Genomic DNA, 24,605 nt, shown 5'->3' with positions numbered 1-24,605 from the left:
AGAAGGATTTTGTACCCACCATGAACAGGCATATCTGCTCTAGCCATTTTACAGCTGTATTTCCACCACAGCACCTGAACACAGTAGTTTATGAAATACTTTTAACTGAACTGAAAACTGTTAGATACTAAATTTCTGTACACTAACTCATATAGGTGTATGCTATTTGGATTGCCGACAATAACATGCACAAGAGGTTGTCGTCCACCACAGGTATGAATTTAAAATCCTTCAGGGAATAGAATGATATTTATTGTGAACCGGACAGATGGAAAGAATGGTAAATAAATATTAAATCATAATATAAACACACGAAATTTACAATGTAAGACGGGCAGTTTTGCCAGTGTGGTTGGAAATGCCTGGACAATGAACAAATTTAAAGTTTGAATACTCGCAATCTGAAGTCTGGCCAGAGATGTCCATATCATAATTGAAACTTCAGCGTCGTCCACTATGCATTCATATTTATACGGCAGTTTACTTCGTTCTGTGTGGCTAGAATCCATCTTGAAAATGATACGAATTTGATACGAATTCCCAGGTTATTTAGGTCAGCTAGACTTGGGTTGGCCATTTGCTGAGCCGCACCCCGTACCGGGCGGCGAGCTGAAGATGGGCTATGGTAGTAAGTCTATTGTTTGCGGCGGGTTTTATATCTTTATTATACTGCAAATGCCTTTATAGTCGTGTCACCCTCTCCGGGAGATACGCTCATAACACCAGCTGGTATACCTCGACAGGCTTTCGCTGCTGAGGCTTACCCGCTGATGTTTCCGAGAGACGGCGAATGATTTAATGTGATATAAAGAAATCCCACAATTTAATTCTCATGCATCAGCAGAGATAGTTTGCAGAGAAAACTTTGAGTGAACTGTGACAGGTGTGAATAAATTTCGCAGAAATCATCATTATGAAAAGGAAGTTTGAAGTGGGGAACCCTCGAGCGATGTATCGGGCGCGTCGGAAAGGTGATCTGACTGGTAGGCAAGTACAGTCGATAAAAAACAGCCTCGCCTGAGACCTAAAATTTGTAAACCCTGATATTCAAACTTTATCAGGGTAGGCCTCGGTGAGAAAGGCACCGTGTCAAACAGCGACCACACTGACAGTGAGCGGGGGAGGTTGCTCGTTGCTGGAAGCGAGAGTTCGGGCAGATCAAAAGTTTTCCCAAACTCTGTCTGACGAGCTAAAGGAGCTGGAAACCTCTGGCATCAGCAAAACGACAACAAAAGTGGGGATCTCAACTGTTTAAACGTAATTAAAGTATGAATTACGTACGAAAAAAAAAAATAATTGAAACACACAAAATTAGGTTAACAATAAGTTGATACTGAATTTTATTTCGTTTACTTGCGGTAAATGCTTTGCGGTAGTGTTGTATTCTGTATCAAGTTCATAAACACTGGGTAACGAATGTTAAAATAATGGAACACTTCAGTTCACATTTTCAATTCAATCTTAATTTCTCAGCGTATGTTGATAATAACAAAACAATAACAACATCATAGATATGTGTTTCTGCTTATTATACGTAAGCAAATAAATATATTATAATTTATATGTTGAAGGTATCATGAAGATAAATATGATTTGCGTTCATTGTATTGTGAAATAAAATGGATGGATCACAATTTAAATTTGTAATGACACAATCTGTAGAAAGTTATAGTACGTTAAACCAGCCCCGTGCACATGTTTCACTCAGTGGGCCGTACCAGTTACGCAAAATATACACGTCACACTCATGCATAAAGGTCCCATGCCGTACCAAAGATCTGGGTCAACGGCAATATATTGGTGGCAGTCTTGCGGAGAGAAAACATGAGTAACCGGACTGAACATTGTGGAAAAAAAAAAAAAAACAACAGTTTAACTCGGATGAACATCAAACAAGGATTGGAAGTTGAAAAGGGCGATCTGCAGCCAGTCCGCAATCCAGAGGATGTGAAGTTGATGTGAACTGTGCTGTTATTTATTGTTGCATTGTTGAACAGCCCTCAAAAACTTTGAGGCGTGACTGAAAACTGGGATTTTGCCATTTGGATGGTATTGCTACTGTTACGTGTAACATTATAGTCGACAGCGTCGGGCATTTGCACTGGGAGTGGCGTGACTGACATGGGAATATTTTCACTCAACGGCATTTTCACTTTCAGCATTTTCTGATAACACACTTGAAACATGCAGGATAATGCTGATTTCACGGCGTTTTGAAACGGACGGTTTGGTGATATAACTCCGTACACTGGATTCATTGCGGTGGCCTGTCAGAGACATTATGTCCATCACAAAAACCCCGGTATCAGCAAGAACTGTAGCTGTCGTAGCCCGGACGCAGTGATTCGTGTACCGGCGGCTAAGTTTTGCACCGCGAGAAATATCAGACATCATGGGTCTGATCTTTTTTAGACCCATTGGTTGATTGCCATACCACGGTTTATGGTCAACTGGGACGTTTAGGAGAGGCCGCTGAAAGAAACTCGCAGGAAGAATGATCAGGTCCGTATGTAAAAAAAAAAAAAAAAAATTTCGTGAAACCATTATTATCTCTTATTGTGTAGCATTTAAAAGTCCCTATGGGCTTTAAATTATCTGTAACCTGATACTTTTCTTTAAAATAAACGTTCGCTCCGACAGAAAAAACAGCCATTTTGTTTCTTTGTTTATATTTGCCGTCTGCTTTATTCAATGTGAACAACAACCTCTATCCACCCGTAGAACTACAATAGACCCGTCCAGAAGTCAAACGCTTCTGTCTCGTGATGGGGGGTATCTAACGACACAGATAATGTGCACTTGGCATAGAGCCAAGCAGTGTGTTGTGTGTAATAAAAAGGAATCGAAGTGTAATAGAATTAACAACAACAGCAGCGTCGCATTGTGGTGATACTTAGACGGAGCTAAGCCTCAGTAAAAGAAAGCGAGATTAACTGACGATTAATTAAGTGGGTTTTGTGTAAGCCGGAATACATTTTAATTAGATATTTCTAATTACCATGTTTGAAAAAGTATTAGAACTGTAGTGCTTGATAACGAATTTATAACTGTAACGCATGCTACATTAATAAATTACTTACATGGGTTTTCTATTCGATAGCACTTATTTTCGCGGGAATGTGTTTGCCGCGAAATCCAGGAATGTTAGTACTACGCGAATAAAAAGGCATTTACTTTATTGTTCAGAAGCCCTTTCGGTAATATACAGTTTAAACAGGTTATAGTCGTTACAATTAGGGTCAGTAGCTAAATCTGGACACTAATCCTTTAACTAATCTTACATGCATCAGGTACCTGCACTGTTCTTGAGGTATTGGTGGCAATAAACCACCAGCATCTCTTGTCAGGCGATTAAACAGACTAATACCAAAGAGTTTGACCTCAGGTTGAATGTTTATGAGTTCTGCTAGGCTCATATTATCATTTTGCTGAGGAGGAAAATATGCTAAGATGCATGTACTGGTGTGCTTTTTTTTTTGTTTTTTTGCCCTAATTTGTTTTTTTACCCAAATTTGCTACTGTATATCTTCTCCAGTATAGTCGTTTTAAGGCTTATGTTGTCTTACATGAAGGTAAACCCTGATCATATCCATCAAAAAAAAAATTCCTTACATGTATATATATATATATATATATGCACATGTAGTAGAAGAAAGTACAAAACAGAGGAATTGTCATTAGAATACAGCCAAACTGATCAAGTGTACATGGAGAATATATAGCATGTTGACATTGGGTGGGGGGTGGGGTGGGGGGAGTAGATAGAGAAACTTTTATGAACACAGGATAAATGCTCACGAAAGGCCAGACTGTGTCCACTTCCACAGTCTAGTTTGGTTTTGACTCTCCTCTAATTCTCTATTTTTTTGTTTGTTCTACAGCTCTTTGGCAGAGAGTTACCTTAAGCAGCCAAAATTAGCGGATAAGTTTCCATCAGAGAGTCCTAGTAAGAGTGACAGTGTCAAACGTGATAGTCTATTGTTGGGAAGAGTTCCTCCTCCTCTACACATACCCATCCTGCCAGGTATGTAGCGGATTATCACACTCCTCACAGACACATATATACACCTCTACTCAAGACCAACCTGCCAGGTATGTAGCGGATTATCACACTCCTCACAGACACATATATACACCTCTACACAAACCCAGACTGCCAGGTATGTAGCGGATTATCACACTCCTCACAGACACATATATACACCTCTACACAAACCCAGACTGCCAGGTATGTAGCGGATTATCACACTCCTCACAGACACATATATACACCTCTACTCAAGACCAACCTGCCAGGTATGTAACGGATTATCACACTCCTCACAGACACATATATACACCTCTACACAAACCCAGACTGCCAGGTATGTAGCGGATTATCACACTCCTCACAAACACATATATACACCTCTACTCAAGACAGCCTGCCAGGTATGTAGCAGATTATCACATCCCCAGACACATATATACACACCTCTACACAAACCCAGACTGCCAGGTATGTAGCGGATTATCACACTCCTCACAGAGACATATATACACCTCTACTCAAGACCAACCTGTCAGGTATGTAGCGGATTATCACACTCCTCACAGACACATATATACACCTCTACACAAACCCAGACTGCCAGGTATGTAGCGGATTATCACACTCCTCACAGACACATATATACACCTCTACTCAAGACCAACCTGCCAGGTATGTAACGGATTATCACACTCCTCACAGACACATATATACACCTCTACACAAACCCAGACTGCCAGGTATGTAGCGGATTATCACACTCCTCACAAACACATATATACACCTCTACTCAAGACAGCCTGCCAGGTATGTAGCAGATTATCACATCCCCAGACACATATATACACACCTCTACACAAACCCAGACTGCCAGGTATGTAGCGGATTATCACACTCCTCACAGAGACATATATACACCTCTACTCAAGACCAACCTGTCAGGTATGTAGCGGATTATCACACTCCTCACAGACACATATATACACCTCTACACAAACCCAGACTGCCAGGTATGTAGCGGATTATCACACTCCTCACAGACACATATACACCTCTACACAAACCCAGACTGCCAGGTATGTAGCGGATTATCACACTCCTCACAGACACATATATACACCTCTACACAAACCCAGACTGCCAGGTATGTAGCGGATTATCACACTCCTCACAGACACATATATACACCTCTACACAAACCCAGACTGCCAGGTATGTAGCGGATTATCACACTCCTCACAGACACATATATACACCTCTACTCAAGACCAACCTGCCAGGTATGTAACGGATTATCACACTCCTCACAGACACATATATACACCTCTACACAAACCCAGACTGCCAGGTATGTAGAGGATTATCACACTCCTCACAGACACATATATACACCTCTACTCAAGACCAACCTGCCAGGTATGTAGCGGATTATCACACTCCTCACAGACACATATATACACCTCTACACAAACCCAGACTGCCAGGTATGTAGCGGATTATCACACTCCTCACAGAGACATATATACACCTCTACACAAACCCAGCCTGGCAGGTAATGTAGCGGATTATCACACTCCTCACAGACACATATATACACCTCTACACAAACCCAGACTGCCAGGTATGTAGCGGATTATCACACTCCTCACAGACACATATATACACCTCTATACAAACCCAGCCTGCCAGGTATGTAGCGGATTATCACACTCCTCACAGACACATATATACACCTCTACACAAACCCAGACTGCCAGGTATGTAGTGGATTATCACACTCCTCACAGACACATATATACACCTCTACACAAACCCAGACTGCCAGGTATGTATCAGATTATCACACTACTCACAGACACATATATACACCTCTACACAAACCAGACTGCCAGGTATGTAGAGGATTATCACACTCCTCACAGACACATGAACACCTCTACACAAACCCAGACTGCCAGGTATGTAGCGGATTATCACACTCCTCACAGACCCATATATACACCTGTACTCAAGACTAACTTGCCAGGTATGTAGTAGATTATCACACTCCTCACAGACACATATATACACCTCTACACAAACCCAGACTGCCAGGTATGTAGTGGATTATCACACTCCTCACAGACACATATATACACCTCTACACAAACCCAGACTGCCAGGTATGTAGCGGATTATCACACTCCTCACAAACACATATATACACCTCTACACAAACCCAGACTGCCAGGTATGTAGAGGATTATCACACTCCTCACAGACACATATATACACCTCTACACAAACCCAGACTGCCAGGTATGTAGAGGATTATCACACTCATCACAGACACATATATACACCTCTACACAAACCCAGACTGCCAGGTATGTAACGGATTATCACACTCCTCACAGACACATATATACACCTCTACACAAACCCAGACTGCCAGGTATGTAGAGGATTATCACACTCCTCACAGACACATATATACACCTCTACACAAACCCAGCCTGGCAGGTATGTAGAGGATTATCACACTCCTCACAGACACATATATACACCTCTACACAAACCCAGACTGCCAGGTATGTAGTAGATTATCACACTCCTCACAGACACATATATACACCTCTACACAAACCCAGACTGTCAGGTATGTAGAGGATTATCACACTCCTCACAGACACATATATACACCTCTACACAAACCCAGACTGCCAGGTATGTAGCGGATTATCACACTCCTCACAGACACATATATACACCTCTACTCAAGACCAACCTGCCAGGTATGTAACGGATTATCACACTCCTCACAGACACATATATACACCTCTACACAAACCCAGACTGCCAGGTATGTAGCGGATTATCACACTCCTCACAGACACATATATACACCTCTACACAAACCCAGCCTGCCAGGTATGTAGCAGATTATCACATCCCCAAACACATATATACACCTCTACTCAAGACCAACCTGCCAGGTATGTAGTGGATTATCACATCTACAGACACATATATACACCTCTACACAAACCCAGCCTGCCAGGTATGTAGTGGATTATCACATCTACAGACACATATATACACCTCTACACAAACCCAGACTGCCAGGTATGTATCAAATTATAACACTCCTCACAGACACATATATACACCTCTATACAAACCCAGCCTGCCAGGTATTTAGCGGATTATCACACTGCCAGGTATTTAGCGGATTATCACACTCCTCACAGACATGATTATAAACACACTGACTTTGTAAATAGATAAAATGAGATCTGTGAACCCTAATGATGATTGTACTTTAACCTGTGAATCAAAGGAATGTAAACTAACCAAATCTGAAAAAATTAAGAAAAAGAAACAGAAGGAAAGTGAAACAGCAATGTATTCAGACATGAATTGAAACAGTGTTTGTGTTTTTAATCATCAGACTCTGTCTTGGAGATGGAGGCTGTAGGTGCAGGAGGTTTGACCTTGGGCCAAGGATACCTTGATATGGAACAGGGAGAGGGCAGGGTAGAGTCTAGGTGAGGTTTGCTGATTATATCTGTCTCTGCCATACCTGCCCTAAAAACACAGAGTACACCAGCATGAAATCAGAATGTCTCATTTGCATTTATCTCATTGTTTCTGTTGTTAGTATCTTGTGAGTAGACTCACATACAGTGAATGTACATGTGCTGTACAAAGAGTGACCATTACCGGCTTACATGCACAGTATGTGTCTTAGGCACATGGTATTCCAGTATTCAGCTGACCGGCTACAAACATGACAAGGGGACATCATAATGATACGACAGAAATAACGATGAAACATGAAGTAATGTTATACTCCAAGCAAACAAACAAGACAAGCTCGTTTTGTGTCTGTACTCTTTGGCTTGGTATGTAACTCCAAAAAAGTGGAAGATGGTGAACCCTTGAGGTGGCAGTCTGAAAAGTCCGCCTAGATAATTTCAGATTTTTTGGATATTTTCAGATGTTCTGGATAAAATGTTTTAAGATGATTCAGATATTTGATTTTCTCTGTGAGTGTTTTTGTCATTGTCTGTTTTTGTCAATCCAACAGTCCTAGTCGAGCGAGTGGGAGTTCCAGCGTCCGCGCTCCATTTGAAAACATGATGGATTTTAAGAGGAGGAATAAGGAAAGGAGACCTGACTCTGCCCAGGTGGATATTGTAAGTATATGTACAAGTACCAGTCATCTTTGTGGTTTTTTTTGTGCAGAAATAACTGAACAAATGCAAGATTAAAATGGACTGAATTTCTGCATTTGATATATGTAGCCATAATGAAACTACATGCATGCAGGTGTTACAGTAACTACATGTCAGTGTACCCCATGCGTGTCATTCATGAGGCCAGACGTCACTTGGAAGCTCATCTGTTATCTGTTTTAACATTCCGCTCAAGAATTTTCACCATATCAATAAAACTGGAGTTTATAGGTGTAAAGTTAAAGGAATTCTGAGTGCCTGGTGTACTAGGTAGGACACGCTTCCTGGCCTGAAGCCTGTTGTGGAAACAGTGCGAACTTGTGACCTCTTTGGCACAGGGTACAGACCCACGTATCAGTCCTATACAGACCTGGTCATAGCACTATTTTTGTACTGTACATGTACATACATGTGTAAAGAAGGACATTAAGATTGGAAACAAAGTTTTTTTCCAATTTTTAGATATAAAGCTTCTTTCTGTTAGTTTTACACTCATCTGTACTTTGTTGAGTTGGCCGAGTCTTTCATATGCCGCTGATAGTCTGTCGAAATGATCCACGAGGTGAACAGAATTGATCAAAACATCAGCACGTAGATTAGTCTTCACCATTGTCTTCAGTCTGCAGACAGAAAAGAATGGTTCTGTGTCCAGAAAAGTAACTTTTGGCGTTTTGATTAATTATGTTTACATTGTCGGTATTTTCAGGACGAACTCTGCTGACTATGTGAGACTCCCAGGGCACTGTGAAGGACAGATGAATGTAAAACTAATGGACAAATGCTATATTTCTCAAATCATTAAAACGTTCAGTTTCCCACCTTGTCATTCTTGATATATACAGGGCCTGCTAGCGATCTGTTAGAAGGGTTAAATAGTTAAGTTTCTTGGTTGTTTATATAATGGTGAGATGTGATATTGTCTGTGATCATTTCTCTGCTGTTGCAATAGTAATGGCACAAGTTTTGCGGTTCATTGCTATACAGGACTTTGAACTGGATGTGTCTGTGTGTCGGAGCCGCTACAAGTCGCGGTTTGAACGCGAGCCACTGTACCAGTATTATAACAAAGACTATATAAAGCGGCAGTCCTGGCAGAGGGCTCTCAGTGAGGAACCCAGCAGTCCAGCAGCAGGGAAAAGCTCAGGTAGGGGACATTTTTTATGCTCACTTAAAGGGATACAGAATCGACACTGATTGGCCGACAGTGGAGATAGGGCTGTGTGGGTTAAGCTTTGCAGCTTTGATAACTCTTGAATAAATCTGCCATACCAAAAAAATTCAACCTGGGCTAGATGTAGCCTGGACATGCCTATCTCTAACACCAGCCAATCAGAAATGATTCTGTATACTTTTAATAAAAACAATGTTAAATTTTGAATAAAGTTGTAAAACTCAGATGTGGATAGGTCTGCCAACAACTTTCAGATGGGTTTCCCCTGGCCTCAGACTGGTTTCCTCCCACCATAATGTTGGCCTTCGTTCTATAAATGAAATATTCTTCACAACTTCACAAAGTACAGTGCAAAACACAAATCAAATCAAACAATCAATAAAAGTAAACATTTCATTTATGTTTGTGAAGATATAGTTTGTGTCTGGAGAAGACCCCATTGATATACATGTATTTAGTGCAGATACCTGCATGAAAGCATTGTAACCAGAAACCAGATTGGCTTTACACGTGTACATTTATTTGGAACAAGGTTAGTGAATATATCTGGAAATCCGTTTGTCTATTTCATTTTTTTTTTTTTTGGAGAAAAAAAGTAATCAAGAAACAACAGAAAAATTTGTTGGTTAGTTTTTGATGTTTGAGAGCATAACAATGATTTTGAATATTAAAAAACACAAAATATATACATGCAGGGGCTTTGTCAATTTTTGGGTCAAAAATCACTTTTTATTTCATTTGATATGATTTTGACCCATTTCATTGTTTGGAAGTGTCCTTTCAAAGGACCAGATGAGACCCTGCATATACTACTGGAGAAGTAAGTAGTGAATTGTGGAATATGCATGGCAATTCTAAGAGAAAACTGGAACAATTGAGTTTAGGAAATCTTTTTTGTTTGTATTTAGTATTTTATATTTTCGCTTCAGAAAAACACAGCCATGATTACATTAACCCCGAAGTTACAATAACCATATCAGTTGAAAACCAGCAGAGTAGCCTTCCCTCTGTGACAGAGGGAGAGACCCAGAATGCACCAGGTGCTTATCTCCTGTCCACCGTCAGTCCTAGTGGAACTGTCCATCGATCTCTGTGGAGCCAAGTGCCTGAGGCAAGAATTTTTTTCGACGACATTGCCGGGACATGAATTTTGTTATACATGAAGCACTGTTTATGTATTACATGATTGTATTTCACCTAAAGTATAATATGCAGAAATGCACTTTCAGGTGCACACAAAGGCCTTGAAATGATAGTTTTTGATGCAAACGGTTAAGATTTTCTCCTAAGACATTAATCATGCTTATCAAAGTTATTCAGGCCAAGAAGTTGGATGGATTGGTCAGAATCAAACAAAATAGAAACTTGACAGATGCTAAACTGAATGTGAAATAATTTTTCCATCTGTCTATTAGAGCTGTTGTGTTTTTATCTTTCCACAGTTCCATTGTCTCTTTTATAATCTGTTGTTACCCTAATTCTTCAACCTGTTGAGCCACTTTTTCAGCAGATATTTTGAAACCTATCTATAGGGTGTAAAGAAGCAATTTGCACAGTTGCATGAAGCTTGCATCTTCATTGACACAAATCATTTTTATGATAATGGTATGCATAAATTCTACTGAAAAAGCACTTTAGAAGATTTACAGTGACATGTATCACTTCATCGTACAGTATACGTTGTTCCATTGTCTCACAGTTTGTCTCTTTTCCAGGTGGTAAGCAGTGGTGTGGCAGAAAATCTCACTCAGGAACAGAAAAAAGAACAAGAGGTTTGATTGAGTTAATGCTAGAATATCAGATCAATAAAGCCTCACCATGATATGGTTGAAGTAATGCAGGCTGAAGTGGTGTGAAGAGGTGATCTTTCATTCATATGAAGGACTTATTTTGCAAGTAATGCAAAGTTTTTGTGCTGAAAGTGAAGAAAGTCTCAGATTATAGTTCATTGCCTAAGTATGTAAAGCCAAAAAAAAAAAGCAGAAGGTGGATGTCTCTCAGGGTCAATGTAGCCCCATTATCAGATCTGTCGTCTATCAGAAAGATTTGCCTGGACAGTCAGTCCAATGAGGACACTGTTCGGTCCCTATTACTACTGTGTTATCTGCAGCTTCAAAGGGCATGATGACCCAGGAGTCTCTCACGAATGAAGTTGCTGTAAGTTCAATTCCAGCTCATGCTGGCTTCCTCACTGGCAGTACGTGGTCTTGCAACAGCATGTGAATGGTTGTGAGTGTCTGAAGGGCTCTGCCCGGTTTCCTCCAACCATAATGCCGGCTGCCCTTGTATAAGTGAAGTATTCTTGAGTAAACACCATTGGGATAAGAAAATAAATAAATTGAAAGTGTAAAATTAAGTATATGTAAGGACCAGTATAAAGACCACTGAAAACTTGTATGTGAAAATAACTTTTTAGCTTGCATGTACATTGGAAGGTAATGTCTAACCTCTAGCGTCAGTGTCAGGTAAAGTCGAGCAAACAGGCACAATTAGGAGGTCTATACAGAGCTTGAGGTTAAGATATGCTTGTTGAGGGTTAATCTATACAGAGCTTGAGGTTAAGATATGCTTGTTGAGGGTTAATCTAGACACAGCTTGAGGTCAAGATATTCTTGTTGAAGGTTAAGACACATGTATGCTTATAGAGAGTTAACACAGAGAACAATGAGTACACACAGGTTATGATTCTCTATTCTCTTGTTCTCTATGTCCTATAGGCCATGTTTGAAATCATCACTTCTGAAGCTTCCTACTTCAAGAGTTTGAACGTGCTCATCAACACATTTGTCATGTCCCCTGAGCTGTGTGGAGAAATCTCGGAGAAAGCCGTCCTCACCAAACAGCAGAAACACCTTCTCTTCTCTAATATTGGAGCCGTCCGAGACGCTAGCGAAAAGTGAGTTTAGGTGTTTGATATTATCAGTGGATTAGAGAACACTTAGGTGTTCAGTAGTAATTGATTCACAGCGATTTCTTTTTATGTAGTGTTTATATATACTGATCTGCCTCATCGTATTAAATTACCACTAATCTATATTAGTCATTTAGATATATAACTAATATGACGTGCTGGCTTCCATTCCCAGTGTATCTTCAGTACATTGTAATACACCAATCTCATAAATAAATACATGCTATCAATATGGATGTGTATCTTTTCATTTAAATGAATTATGTTACATAAAATCAGTTTTAATGGTAAACCATGATATTGTCCTAATTCACTATGATTACATATGTATTTAGGTTTTTGTTTTTTTTTCTTGGATGTTTTACTAGTCTATTAAATTTAAGAAAAACATATAAGTGCATATAGTGAAATAACTGACTACATTCATATGCAAGTTAGTCATGGATGAAATTTATGGTAATTTTATAGGGTAAGTGCAAATATGTTTATCTTAAAGTCAACATTGTAAGGGGATGTAAGAGTTGAAGTTACTGTATTACATGTTTGTTGGCTAAAGTAACCTACCTTTTTTGGTGTTCAGAGCCTCCAGAAATGGCTAACTGTTGCTAATAAATCACAAATTCCACTGGTGTTGATTCTGCAGGTTTTTGGCTGATCTGGAAGCTAGATGGAATGAAAACGTTCTGATATCTGACATTAGTGATATCATCATCAAGCATGCCAATGAAAACTTTGACTGCTATGTGAAATACTGCTCAAACAAGACGTATCAGGACAGGACCTACTCAGATCTCTTGTGAGTACACATCAGTTAGAAAAGGGGCAAAAGCTGTCATGATTTTGATTGTAAATTTTTTTTGTGTACACTTGTAAATTAGTAACAGGATTTCAGCAAGGTAGATCTGTATTTAGTATACTGTATGAAAGTGATTTTACTTTACTTTTGGCACTATTCATATGAGACAGGTAACACTTCTGGTTTGAATTGGAACTCTAGTCGTGGTTTATGCGTTCCTGACAAACCACGTGGACATTGAGGTCAAAATGAAAGCTGTACCTGATGAATGGTCCAGGTTTACTCCTGGCACCAGTTTCATTTACCCACAATCTCTTCAGCTCAAAGAGTCGAGCAAATAAATGAGTCAACAAAGATTACTTGGCTAATGAGAGCACTGCTTCAGAAGAGCCAGGGGACGGGTTTTAATTGAAAAGTGTGTATGGTGTGTAATACATGTTTGATAAAGTGGTCATATCTTCTGTCAGCATTGATCTGTTGTAAAATTACTTCTTGGACAATATGTATTTATTAATGAAGTAATAATCTGCCATATTTCCTAGGACTGGAAATTTTTGGATTATCCAATTCTGCCTGTTCTCATTAGGTTGTATTATTAAGTGCCTATAAGAGTTCATTTAACACTGATGGCGTACCAGTATGCATTAGTTTTTCATGTTTGTTTGAGATCACTTGTCTACACTCATGGGATAAGACGTATGTTTGTCATGTTCGTTTGAGATCACTTGTCTACACTCATGCAGTATGACTGATCTTTGTCATGTTTGTTTGAGATCACTTGTCTACACTCATGCGGTATGACTGATCTTTGTCATGTTTGTTTGAGATCACTTGTCTACACTCATGCGGTATGACTGATCTTTGTCATGTTTGTTTGAGATCACTTGTCTACACTCATGGGATATGCCTTATGTTTGTTGGATATGCATCACATGTGGGAAACTTGCCGAAAGAGTGTACTTTTACACCAGGCGCTCTGGTGTTTTACCACCTACAAAGCTGACTGTCATTACATACATGCAAGTGAAAAATTCCTGAATATGGCCATTAAACCTCAGGTAAATAAATGTTTGCTGTTTTAGGAAGAACAACCCTTCATTCAAGGAGGCCCTGATCCGTCTGCAGGGTCTGCCTGAGGTACAGGGTCTGCCCATGGCATCCTTCTTCCTCCTACCCATGCAGAGAATCACTCGGCTCCCACTGTTGATGGATGGAGTCTGTCGCCATAGAGACCAGAGCCATGAGAACCACAAAGAGGCCCTTCAGGCTCAGGATGCTCTCAACAAGGTGACAATTGCTGTCAAAAACACACTGCCTCATTCCTCCTGTTGTACAAAAACCATTACAAATCTGGTTAAATGTTTTTGGCTTGAGCCAAAACTGTTTTCCAGGACATTGTTTGGGGACAAAGAATTACCAAAACTTGTGTGCAAATCCCACTCAAATTTTTTCTCAAGGATTATGGAAATTTTCCCATTTTCTCAAAAGTTATCTCTTTCTGCTGATAGGTAGAAAGTCAGCATCTTGTGTTGGTTACTTTAGTGCTTTTTCTTTTTTCTTTGTAACCTGTGGATGGGCTTGGGTTTCGCGTAAAAAACCAATCAACTGAATTAATAGTGCTTTTTATTTTTTTTTTAATGTGTGCTCTCTATTTGCAGCTGGTGAAGAAATGTAATGAAGGTGCTAAGAGGATGGAACAGACAGAACAGTTGTGCATGATTGAAAAACAGCTTGATTTCAAGATCAAGGTAAATTTCTGTGTAATGTTACTTGACTGACAGTAGAAAATTGTCCCTTTTTTGACATCGGCTTCTCTTCACAGCACACGCTGCCCTCTACACTTGCATTTACATCATTGATACCATTAGATGAGCAATAAATTTGTTAATTAGAGTTATGTTTTGCATGCATTTATACTTTAGTAAAAATATTCCTTCCTCATCACTGTGACCCCAGTGACCTTGGCATTCATGATTTCTGTACAAAATTTGCTTGTGGTGGTAGTGATGTAAAGCGAGCAAAGGAGAGCAGCGCATTCGCTGTAAGGAGTATAACATTGTGAAAGACATTATGAAGAACATAAAACAATAAAACCAGTTACATGCATATTTTTTTTTACAATGTATGCCATGAATTATTATGTAAGATACAGAGTTTTGAGCAGGTTGTCATTTTTTCGTGTATTGAATATTTACAGTCATAACTTGTTTTATCTGTTATGCAGAAAGTTCCCATTGTCTCAGCATCTCGACATTTAGTGAAGGAAGGCGAGCTAACCAGAATCGTTACCGACTCCAGTAGTAAGCGACCATTTGGTAAAAACAGGCCCAGCAAACAGTCCTTATATCTGTTCCTGTTAAATGACTTGCTGCTGGTGACCAAACGAAAGGGGTAAGAGTTGCCTCCCTTAAGTGGACAGATGTGTCCAGGGCCTGATTGTTCAAAAGTCTATTGGCACTTAAGCCTATTATTAACATTTATCGGCACTTAAGTGCCATTAGTTTTGTAGTACCCAAGAGTGGTATTAAGATGCAAGACTTAACTTTAAATACACTTTTGAACAACCAGCCCCAGTTACAAGACCCATGTGATAGCAAATTCAAGTGCATGTAAAAAACAGTGTGATGTCTCATAAGTTATGTTTATGTAATCAAGACTCTTCTTAAATTTCCTTTTCTCAATTTATATGAAAGCAGCAAATCAATATTTGCTTGAAATGCCATACAAGACAGCTTCTTTTATTAAATTAAAGCAAAGATCCTTGTGGATTGTCATGGGTTTCCCCCTCGCTCAGCTCGATTTCCTCCTGCTATAATGTGGCCGCAGCTGTAAAAGTGATATATTCTTGAGTATGTCGTAAAACGCCAATCAAATAAATAAATAAACAAAGGTCCTCAGTTGAAAAGCATTGGTGATGATAAGGTTAGTCAAAAACACCAATCAAAAATAGAATTCATAAAAAGCACTGGATTTGAACAGTGAGTTTGAATCGGTGTCTCTGTGTATTGGTCTGGGCTAAGTGTGTTAAGGTTTGCTACGTACATCTACTTATGTACATGTGGGTGCGAAGTTCACAGACGACCTCTCCATCCTTTTGTTCCAATTAAGCAATGGTACAAAAAGATGACATTTTTTAATATGTAGTGAAATATTTCTGCGTAGTTTTATTTGTCATCATCAGAAGAGATAAATATTTAGAACAGTCCTGATCTGATGTGTTGTTTTGATGCGTGATGGTGATGATTTCTTGCTTGACAGGGACAACTTGTTTTCTGTGATAGACTGTACGAAGCGTAATTCAGTTCATTGTGAAGTGATACAGAGCCCGGAGAATTTCCCCCTGTTGCCTAACGGAGCACCCAGTGGCTGTAAGAACCTGTTCCTGATGGTGATGCTGGAGAACCATGAGGGAAAACAAGTGGAGCTAATACTGTCATGTAATTCTCCGTAAGTCTCTAGTCTGAAACAGTTATACAGGCGATGACTTGTTTATCCTGGCGTACAGTTCTAAGGTCAAGGACTGTGTGGAGTACCCTAGTTCATCTAAGTTTTTAGACACCTGGTGTGCTGTTTTTAGCCATGCAATTGTACATGCAATCGTATCAGAGATATTTAGTTTCTTTCTTTTCACATGGTTAGTCCATGTAATGAATAACATGTTCATTTCTTTACTTTTCCAAATCAACTTGGAGAGGAATGTAATTCTTTGCTTTTAGCACTACTAATATCTATCCAATAAATTAAAAGGAATAGGGTACACAAGCAATAACTTGCTTGTCCTTGTTTACACTTCTAAAGTCAAGGAAAATGTGAAGTTAAATCTTGATCAGTCTTTCACTCTGAAGGATTGTAAAAACAAATCTTAAAATCAGAAATTAGTAGACTTAACAACTATTGATGACTTCTTTATGCCTGTAATGTTGACATTTGTGGCCTTCATATGCTTCTCAGTTTAACAAGGAGTAATTAAAATGGTGCATTTCTTTCTTGGATTCTGTGACAGTTGCCTGTTTCATTATGGTGTATTATTTTGTCTGTGATTGGTTGTGATGTTTAGGAGTGATCGCACGCGGTGGATGGAGGCTGTGACCCCAAAAGCGCATGTGTCTGAGAATGAGCGAATCTATGAAGAGTGGGGTGAGTTGACATACATACGGCCGAATGACATTAACCCAACTTCCTTGCAGTCAGGGAGACGACTTCGGTGGCCTAAGGTCCGCCTTGAAGTTGGGAGAAGCTGAACCCAAAGCATACATACAACACATACATGTGTATTCTCTGCAGTCAGGCTTTTAAAGTTCAAGTGAACTAATCTCTGACTATGCTTTTGAGTGACAGACAATCTGATGAAAAAAATATTCTCCCACAAGTGACTGTTTAAAAGCAAATTTCATGTGAAAGTTCATCCATTGATTGACAGGTTTTTATTGAAATATGTACAGCACAAGGGCTGTAGCTTACCACCTGAGATTTTTTAGACTGATCACTTCACTGGCTGTTAACTGATGCAGTCATGATTTCATGTCCTGCTACAAGTGGTTTTACCTTTCATCTGAAGCTGTATTTGATACAGGTAATCAGTTGATCATTGCTCTATGTTGCTTTTTCGTCCAAACAAAAACAGACATTTAACATATGTCCTAGTATGGAGTAGGGACCTTCATAGCCAAGGGGGTTAGCACACCAGTACCGCGCAATCACCCAGGAGCCTCTCGCCAGTGCAGTCATTGTGAATTCAAGACCAGGTCAGCAAGGTCTGGCAGCAACCTGTGGATGGTCGTGGATTTCCCCCCAGGTCTGATTTCCTCCCACCATAATGATGGACGCCGTCGTATAAAAGTGAAATATTCTTGAGTAAGGCGTAAAACACCAGTCAAGCTAATCAAATAAATAGTATTGAGTAAGACTTAAAGACCTGTCAGTCATTAGAATTCAATCTTGTAAATGAATGCAACATTGAATTGTACTAAGGTAAAGGATTCCAGGTACCACTTACACTACAGTTCACAATGCAGCTGTATAAACAGAAGTGTACATGTCTGTGATTGCCTCCATGACGATGATGATGATAATACAAAGCTAAAGGATTCCAGGTACCACTTACACTATAGATCACAATGCAGCTGTATAGACAGAAGTGTACATGTCTGTGATTGCTTCCATGACGATGATGATGATAATACAAAGCTAAAGGATTTCAGGTATCACTTACACTATAGTTCACAATGCAGCTGTATAAATAGAGGTGTACATGTCTGTGATTGCCTCCATGATGATGATTATGATGATGGTGATGATGATGACAGTTATGGTTTCTGTGTTGTTTCAGACTGTCCACAGGTCCAAGCTGTTCACAGGTACATTGCCACTCAGCCTGATGAGCTTGACTTGGAAGAAGCAGATGTGGTCAACGTCTTCCGCAAAATGGCCGACGGTAATTATATAGCTAAACATGTGTATACTTTACGTTTCTCGTTAAGCATGCCATGAAAATAACAAACCAAAATTGCCGGAAATTGCTTGTTTCTTCTATTGGGGCTTGATTTGATTTCTTAATCATCTAGTCAGTTTAGATGTAAAATTTTGGCGAGTTCCACCTGTCACATGTTAACACTTCTTGCTCTTTGTCGTGATGTAGGTTGGTACGAAGGAGAGAGGATACGTGACGGGGTGCGAGGATGGTTCCCAAAGTCATACGTCGAGGAAATTCTTAGTTCTCATGTCCGAGCTCGCAATTTACGTCTTCGGTATCGACTCCTGGTGGCATCCAAGGATTTTTCTGTTACTGGAAAGATCAGCTGAGTGGGTTGTTAAACAAAAGCAATTATTGATGATTGCTGACATTGGGAGAGAAGGCTTGATTCTGTGTCATGAAGGCATCATGATTCTCTTCACAACCTTTTAAGATAAGTGAAGCTCAGCTCTTGAATGGTGGCCAAAATCTTCTGTTATGCCTAGAAAGGTTTGCGGAATTAAAACTGAATTTCAGGATATTTTGGTTTCCACTCATAACTACACTGTATCTGCTGCCATATCAAGAATCCTACAACATGTGTACAAGAATGTGTACATTCCCTGATTTTGGTGCTGAGTTATTAAAATAATGTGTTTGTTGTTTAATGAAAGACTATGGCTTTCTCTAAAAGCAACGAATTTTGTTAATTTGTTACAGTTTTCTTGAGGAATGGTCGCTCTAAATTCAGTAATGCTATTCATCATCTTGTGTGTCTGCATAATGCAATGGAGTTATCTCCACTTGGAATACAAACTTGGTCCTCATGTGATTTGACGGATGTACATGTACATCATGTGGGTATGTCACTTTTCTTAAAAATAAAATAAGTTTTTCTGTTTAATGCCATATATATTGAGTGGGCATAAAAAAATGGGCTGTAGTTTGACACTCAATATCTCCGAAATCCTCTTACATCATAAGAATTTACACACTCAAAAGCCATTATGTCCTTAGGATACAAACCAAATTTCAACTTGATCCTTTAAGATTTCTGTTCATGGGACCAAAATCAAAATAGTGTCTAAAACGCATATTGCGGACATTTCAAAATGATGTTCTATCTTGTTTTACTTCAAAAGGTGATCAATTCCTTGTCCTCCGCAGAGAAAACCATCTTGATTCAGCAAAACTTGTGCCTATCTGGTAGAAGGGTTTCTCGGACACTAAAGCCAGACAATTTCTCCAAACAACACTTGATTAATGTGTGTCACACAGGTGCAGCGCGTGCTCTACTCAAGACACCTGACAGGTTTTTGGGTCAATTTGGGTCACCGTAACGTGCATTTTTTGAGGCTATGTTTTCATTTTAATCCTGAGTACAGACTACCCAAGTTATGACCTTGAAAATTGGTCAGTATATTAATAAAATCATGCCATTTGAATGTCTAAAGTTTGAAAGGATCATGGAACAATGCAGCATCAAAGTACAGCCCTTTTTTTAAGCCCACCTGATATATATTGGCTTGTTAAAACCAAAAAATCACTGCTATAGGCTTATTTCATTGAAATGAGAAAATATATGCTGTTAAACAATATATTCATGAAATATTGTTACAAGTGTTCACTTTATACATCTAATGTATTTGCAAAATATATCATAGGCTACAAATGTCTGGTAAAAATGATATTTTGTAACATGTTTAGCTTAAAGGTTGTGAACTCTGGCATTTATGTCCTGATACGCATATCTGGTGTTTCGTTCACAATGTACATGGACAAGTTTATTCTTTGGTGTGAAGCCGTGATTACATGTTGTCTGCATACAGCCAGGGGAGACAAATATGTTGCTACTGGTGTTTCAATACGGAGAATGTGTTTATTATTCTCTTTAGAATTCCTGTGGTTTTAAACCACAATGAGGACAGAGGTAAACTAGTTTGCTCTGAAACCTGAACAGGTATTGACTTCCAGTTTTCAAATCTCAGTTTTACTAAAATACGTAGAATTGTTTACATACCTTACAGGAGAATTTTGAATTCATCATAAGATGAGACCTGCTGGGTGAAGATGTCAGGTACATATGATTCTGGCATTAACCCAAGTCCTCCATTGTTTTGTCATCTGTCTCAAGTGAGTTGGAGAACCTCGGATGTATATGTAGGCCAATTTTGAGATATAGTTAAACTGTTTTTGTGAGCCCACATCACACAGGTGTTTGTACATTGTCAACGTGACAAGTTGTTATCTGTATAAAGGCATGATGTAAAAGTTACAATTTTGACCTGTTTACAACATGTTACAACCAGAAAAACACATATAATGGCTAGATGTACAATGTACATGTAGGTAGGGAAAGTCTGCCAGTTTTTTGGTGATAGTCACACAACTTGATGGTGGTGGGGAGCGAGGAGGAGGTACAGTGTTTATATTTGTGGGCCCTCTGTAACTGTTGAAATTGTGATTGCTGTTTTGTAAACAACCAAGAATCAACATGTTGTGATCTTCACATTCTTTGTTTAGTGTTTTTTAAGAGTAGTGTTGTTGTTGTTGTCATAATGGCATATTGCTTACAATGGTATTTAACACGTTACATTATTGACACAGATGTAAATGTGTTAAAGTGTAGGGATGCACTTTTTGTTTGGGGACCAATCAAAATCCTATAATAAAGACATATCTGTCTTTTAAAAGAGAGCTTGTCAATTAATGCGATAAATCTACCATTTAAGGTCAGTATAATCTGAGAAAAGTAAGGATAGCCATGCAACAACACATCTAAATTAAATGCTCATGCATGAAAGAAGGAGGAGTGTTTTTGTTTTTTACTGTCCCACAAGATGCATATCAGAGTCAAGACACATCTACTCACAAGTGCCATCAAAATTACTGACTAACTGATGTGGTAGCATAGACCTACATATTGTGTGACGGTTCATTGACAGTGAGCTGGAACTTCATAGCACTCCGCATGAAGCAGATGTGTATATTTACTCAAAATAGGAAATGGCTGACTTGAAGAATCCTTGATATTTCAAAATCTGTGAATATGATTCTTGAAAAATAAGATGTCAGCTCAGATATACATTGTCATTTGATTTGGGGAATTGTTTTCTTAAGACCATTCTATCAACCAGCAACAAACAAATGATACTTTTTATTACACCTACATCTTGGTAAAATCCAGGTGTTTTTCCATTTTGGGGGAATATCTGGGTATTGTCCATGTAAGGGGGCCAACACTTTATCCATTAGTTACATAAAAACAGAATCATTACTTTGTTTCATTGAAATATGGAGCGGGCATTCCAGTGAGTTAATTACGGATAAAATTGTGCTTTTTTATATGCTTAATAAGTTGATGTTAAAAGAAGCAGATTATGAAGGGTATTAATGTTATCAAGCAGATAGTATTCATATAAATTTATGTATCCTTTCATACGCAAGAACATTTATATTTTTATATTGTAAATGCGCAGTGAACAAATCTGTAAGCTTATATATATATATATATCTGTACAGTTGATATGTTACTGTGGATACATGTACAGTGTGATATCTGATATAAAAATCTGTTAAATTAGAATGTACATTTTGATGGACTTTGATTCATCACACCTTGAAATTTGAGATTTATACAACACATGTTTGTGAAATGAAAATCTGAAATATGATAAAGGTGAAAAACAATGATTTTCGCCTATGCTAACTACTGTTACAGTTAAGACAGCTATGATGTAGATTTTCATCAGAGCCATGTTATGAAAACTTATAAGAGACAAAGAGGTTAGACATTTTATGATATGTAACAAACACTATATCAGAGTACCCCAGGCTGGGCATTTAATACAATGACTGCTTGCTTGTCAGCTGTATTTTATTATCAGCTTTATTTTTTTGTATGTTCCAGAGTGTAATGTCTCTATTTTTGTCTTGGTTTTTTTTTTGTTTTTAAGTTTAGTTTATGATAAAATACTTCCTTCATCAAGGATATTTTGTAATGTGTTTGCAAACTAAATGTCTCATAAATTTCATGCCAACCTGATGTTATATCAGCTTTTCACAATGTGTATTATTTTACATACATATACGTGTAGCAGTTAAATTTGTGTAGTGTTTTTCTTGTTTTGTTATGCCATGTTATCTTCATATTATCTCATAGCGTCAACAAACTTACAATATTGATTGTTGCTGGGGTATTTTCTTTTTGTCATATTGTGTTTTACTCACTTCTTTTACATGTACTTTGTTTTTATGTTTGAATATAGAAATGAGTGAAATTTAAATTTGCTGGTTTTATGAAACTTGGGCCACACAACTATCTACTTTTATCAAGAAGCTATAAACAAAGTCAGAAAATTAAAATACTATTGCTAGGATGTATGTCTCTCTTCAATCTTTCAGCCACTAAAGCACTTTTCAGTTGAATTTATGCATACAGTTATCATGAAAAAATGCTAAAAATTTCTTTGTGTCACAAGCTTCATAAAACTGTGACTTGTTTCTCTAAATACATTAAATAGAATAATAAAATATTGGTTGCAGATGCAGATGGAAAGGTTGAAGAATTAGGGTAATTAAGTTTTGGTTTCCTACTTGACCAAGGGTTTAATTCTTCAATTAATTGGGACTAAATGTACTGTATGTATGTCCATGTTGAGTCTGGTTTCCTACTTGACCAAGGGTTTAATTCTTCAATTAATTGGGACTAAATGTACTGTATGTATGTCCATGTTGAGTCTGTCTAACGTACATAAATGGGTCAATACTACATTTTGCATTGGAGTTTGGAGCCGCGTCCGGGTGGCACTCTACATGTATGTATCCGTCTTGTGATGGCCTGATGTGGCTGTGGACTTTTATAATTTAGCTCCTGGCTTCTTTGGCAAGGATCTTTCATTCTTCTCATACGGCATTATAGTGCATGTGGCTGTAATGATAAGTAGAATAACACTTGTTAATGATGTGATGCGGGAAGAGAGGAAAGTCCTAGCATCAAGGTATAGGAACAAATAGCTCTTGTTTCCACTACCTGATTTATCAATATTTGCATCAGCATCTCAAGTATTTACATGTAGCTAAACTGTGTAATTTTGTGGACAAGTGTTTTTGTGGAAAATTGTTTGTAATATGTTCAAGTTGTTTATTAACTACAACCATGACCGTTGTTCAAGTCTGTGATTTGCTGTTGATAAAATCTAATAGTCTATACAAAACTATCACATTGTTGAGATTGGTGACCAGCTTGCTTGTTAAACTTGGTTCTGATCTCTTTTCTTGGACAGGATTAGATTCTGCACTCCACAATATCCTTTCAAAAATTCATCACTACGGAAAGACATAATCTGCTTGATTGTAAATATGTATCCTTTATCGTTATTCTGATTGGACCAGATTTAATGTTTTACTATTTGTGTTGTGTTGTATGGTTTTCATCCATAAGGGAAGAGCATTTCTATGAAGCTTCATGCTTGTACATGTAGGAATGAATACGTTGGGCCATCCAGGTATAGTACATGTACATTAACAAAAAAACAATAAATCGAGCCAACTAGATAGGCCTATATATTGAGCAATTTCATAGGTTGCAACACTCACCAAAGTGTTTTTAACAGAAAATAGGTGAAAGTTACAGACACAACTTTTACAGGTATCAGTCGTTGTTATGACTTTTGGTTGCTAGCATAAATTGCTGATATATATATATATAATGTGTGTGTGTGTTTGTATAAGTGGCTAACTTTCACCGCGACACTTTAGTAAGTGTGGCAGTGTAAGAAGTTGTTTAATATATATCCGGTTAACCAGTTTTAGTGTTTTGTTTGATTTATATGCATGTATTTACCTGCATTGTCAATGTTTTCTTTTGGTCCTCATTGAATTCTCGTTACCAGAATTTCAGCTGTGTACTTGTCACATTTTGTATTATCATATCTTTCCAAGTTCTCATTTGTTATATCATCTGTATAATTATTTGACAGAACTGAATTGTTAAGGTGCATGCCATGTACGCTCATGTTTTATACAC

General features: G+C 38.4%; 1 protein-coding gene across 2 annotated transcripts in view; it reads left to right on the top strand.

The window, feature by feature from the left end:
• Window positions 1-24,275, top strand: part of LOC135474730 (rho guanine nucleotide exchange factor 26-like) — a 46,144-nt gene extending 21,869 nt beyond the window's left edge. For both annotated transcript variants that reach the window (XM_064754300.1, XM_064754299.1), the window contains exons 6-20: window positions 3,882-4,024; window positions 7,461-7,557; window positions 8,100-8,208; window positions 9,232-9,391; window positions 10,348-10,529; window positions 11,134-11,190; window positions 12,136-12,314; window positions 12,973-13,125; window positions 14,208-14,412; window positions 14,784-14,873; window positions 15,350-15,516; window positions 16,384-16,572; window positions 17,183-17,262; window positions 18,455-18,559; window positions 18,764-24,275. In XM_064754300.1, the coding sequence (XP_064610370.1) occupies window positions 3,882-4,024; window positions 7,461-7,557; window positions 8,100-8,208; window positions 9,232-9,391; window positions 10,348-10,529; window positions 11,134-11,190; window positions 12,136-12,314; window positions 12,973-13,125; window positions 14,208-14,412; window positions 14,784-14,873; window positions 15,350-15,516; window positions 16,384-16,572; window positions 17,183-17,262; window positions 18,455-18,559; window positions 18,764-18,927 (2,080 nt within the window). In that variant the 3' untranslated portion in view covers window positions 18,928-24,275. The remainder of the gene's footprint in view (window positions 1-3,881; window positions 4,025-7,460; window positions 7,558-8,099; window positions 8,209-9,231; window positions 9,392-10,347; window positions 10,530-11,133; window positions 11,191-12,135; window positions 12,315-12,972; window positions 13,126-14,207; window positions 14,413-14,783; window positions 14,874-15,349; window positions 15,517-16,383; window positions 16,573-17,182; window positions 17,263-18,454; window positions 18,560-18,763) is intronic.
• The last annotated feature ends 330 nt before the right edge of the window (window positions 24,276-24,605 follow it).

This window comes from Liolophura sinensis, chromosome 9 (genome assembly GCF_032854445.1).
Source record: "Liolophura sinensis isolate JHLJ2023 chromosome 9, CUHK_Ljap_v2, whole genome shotgun sequence".
Lineage (NCBI taxonomy): Eukaryota > Metazoa > Mollusca > Polyplacophora > Chitonida > Chitonidae > Liolophura > Liolophura sinensis.
Note: the sequence above shows the minus strand (reverse complement) of the source record. Positions and strands in the feature narration are given on the sequence as shown.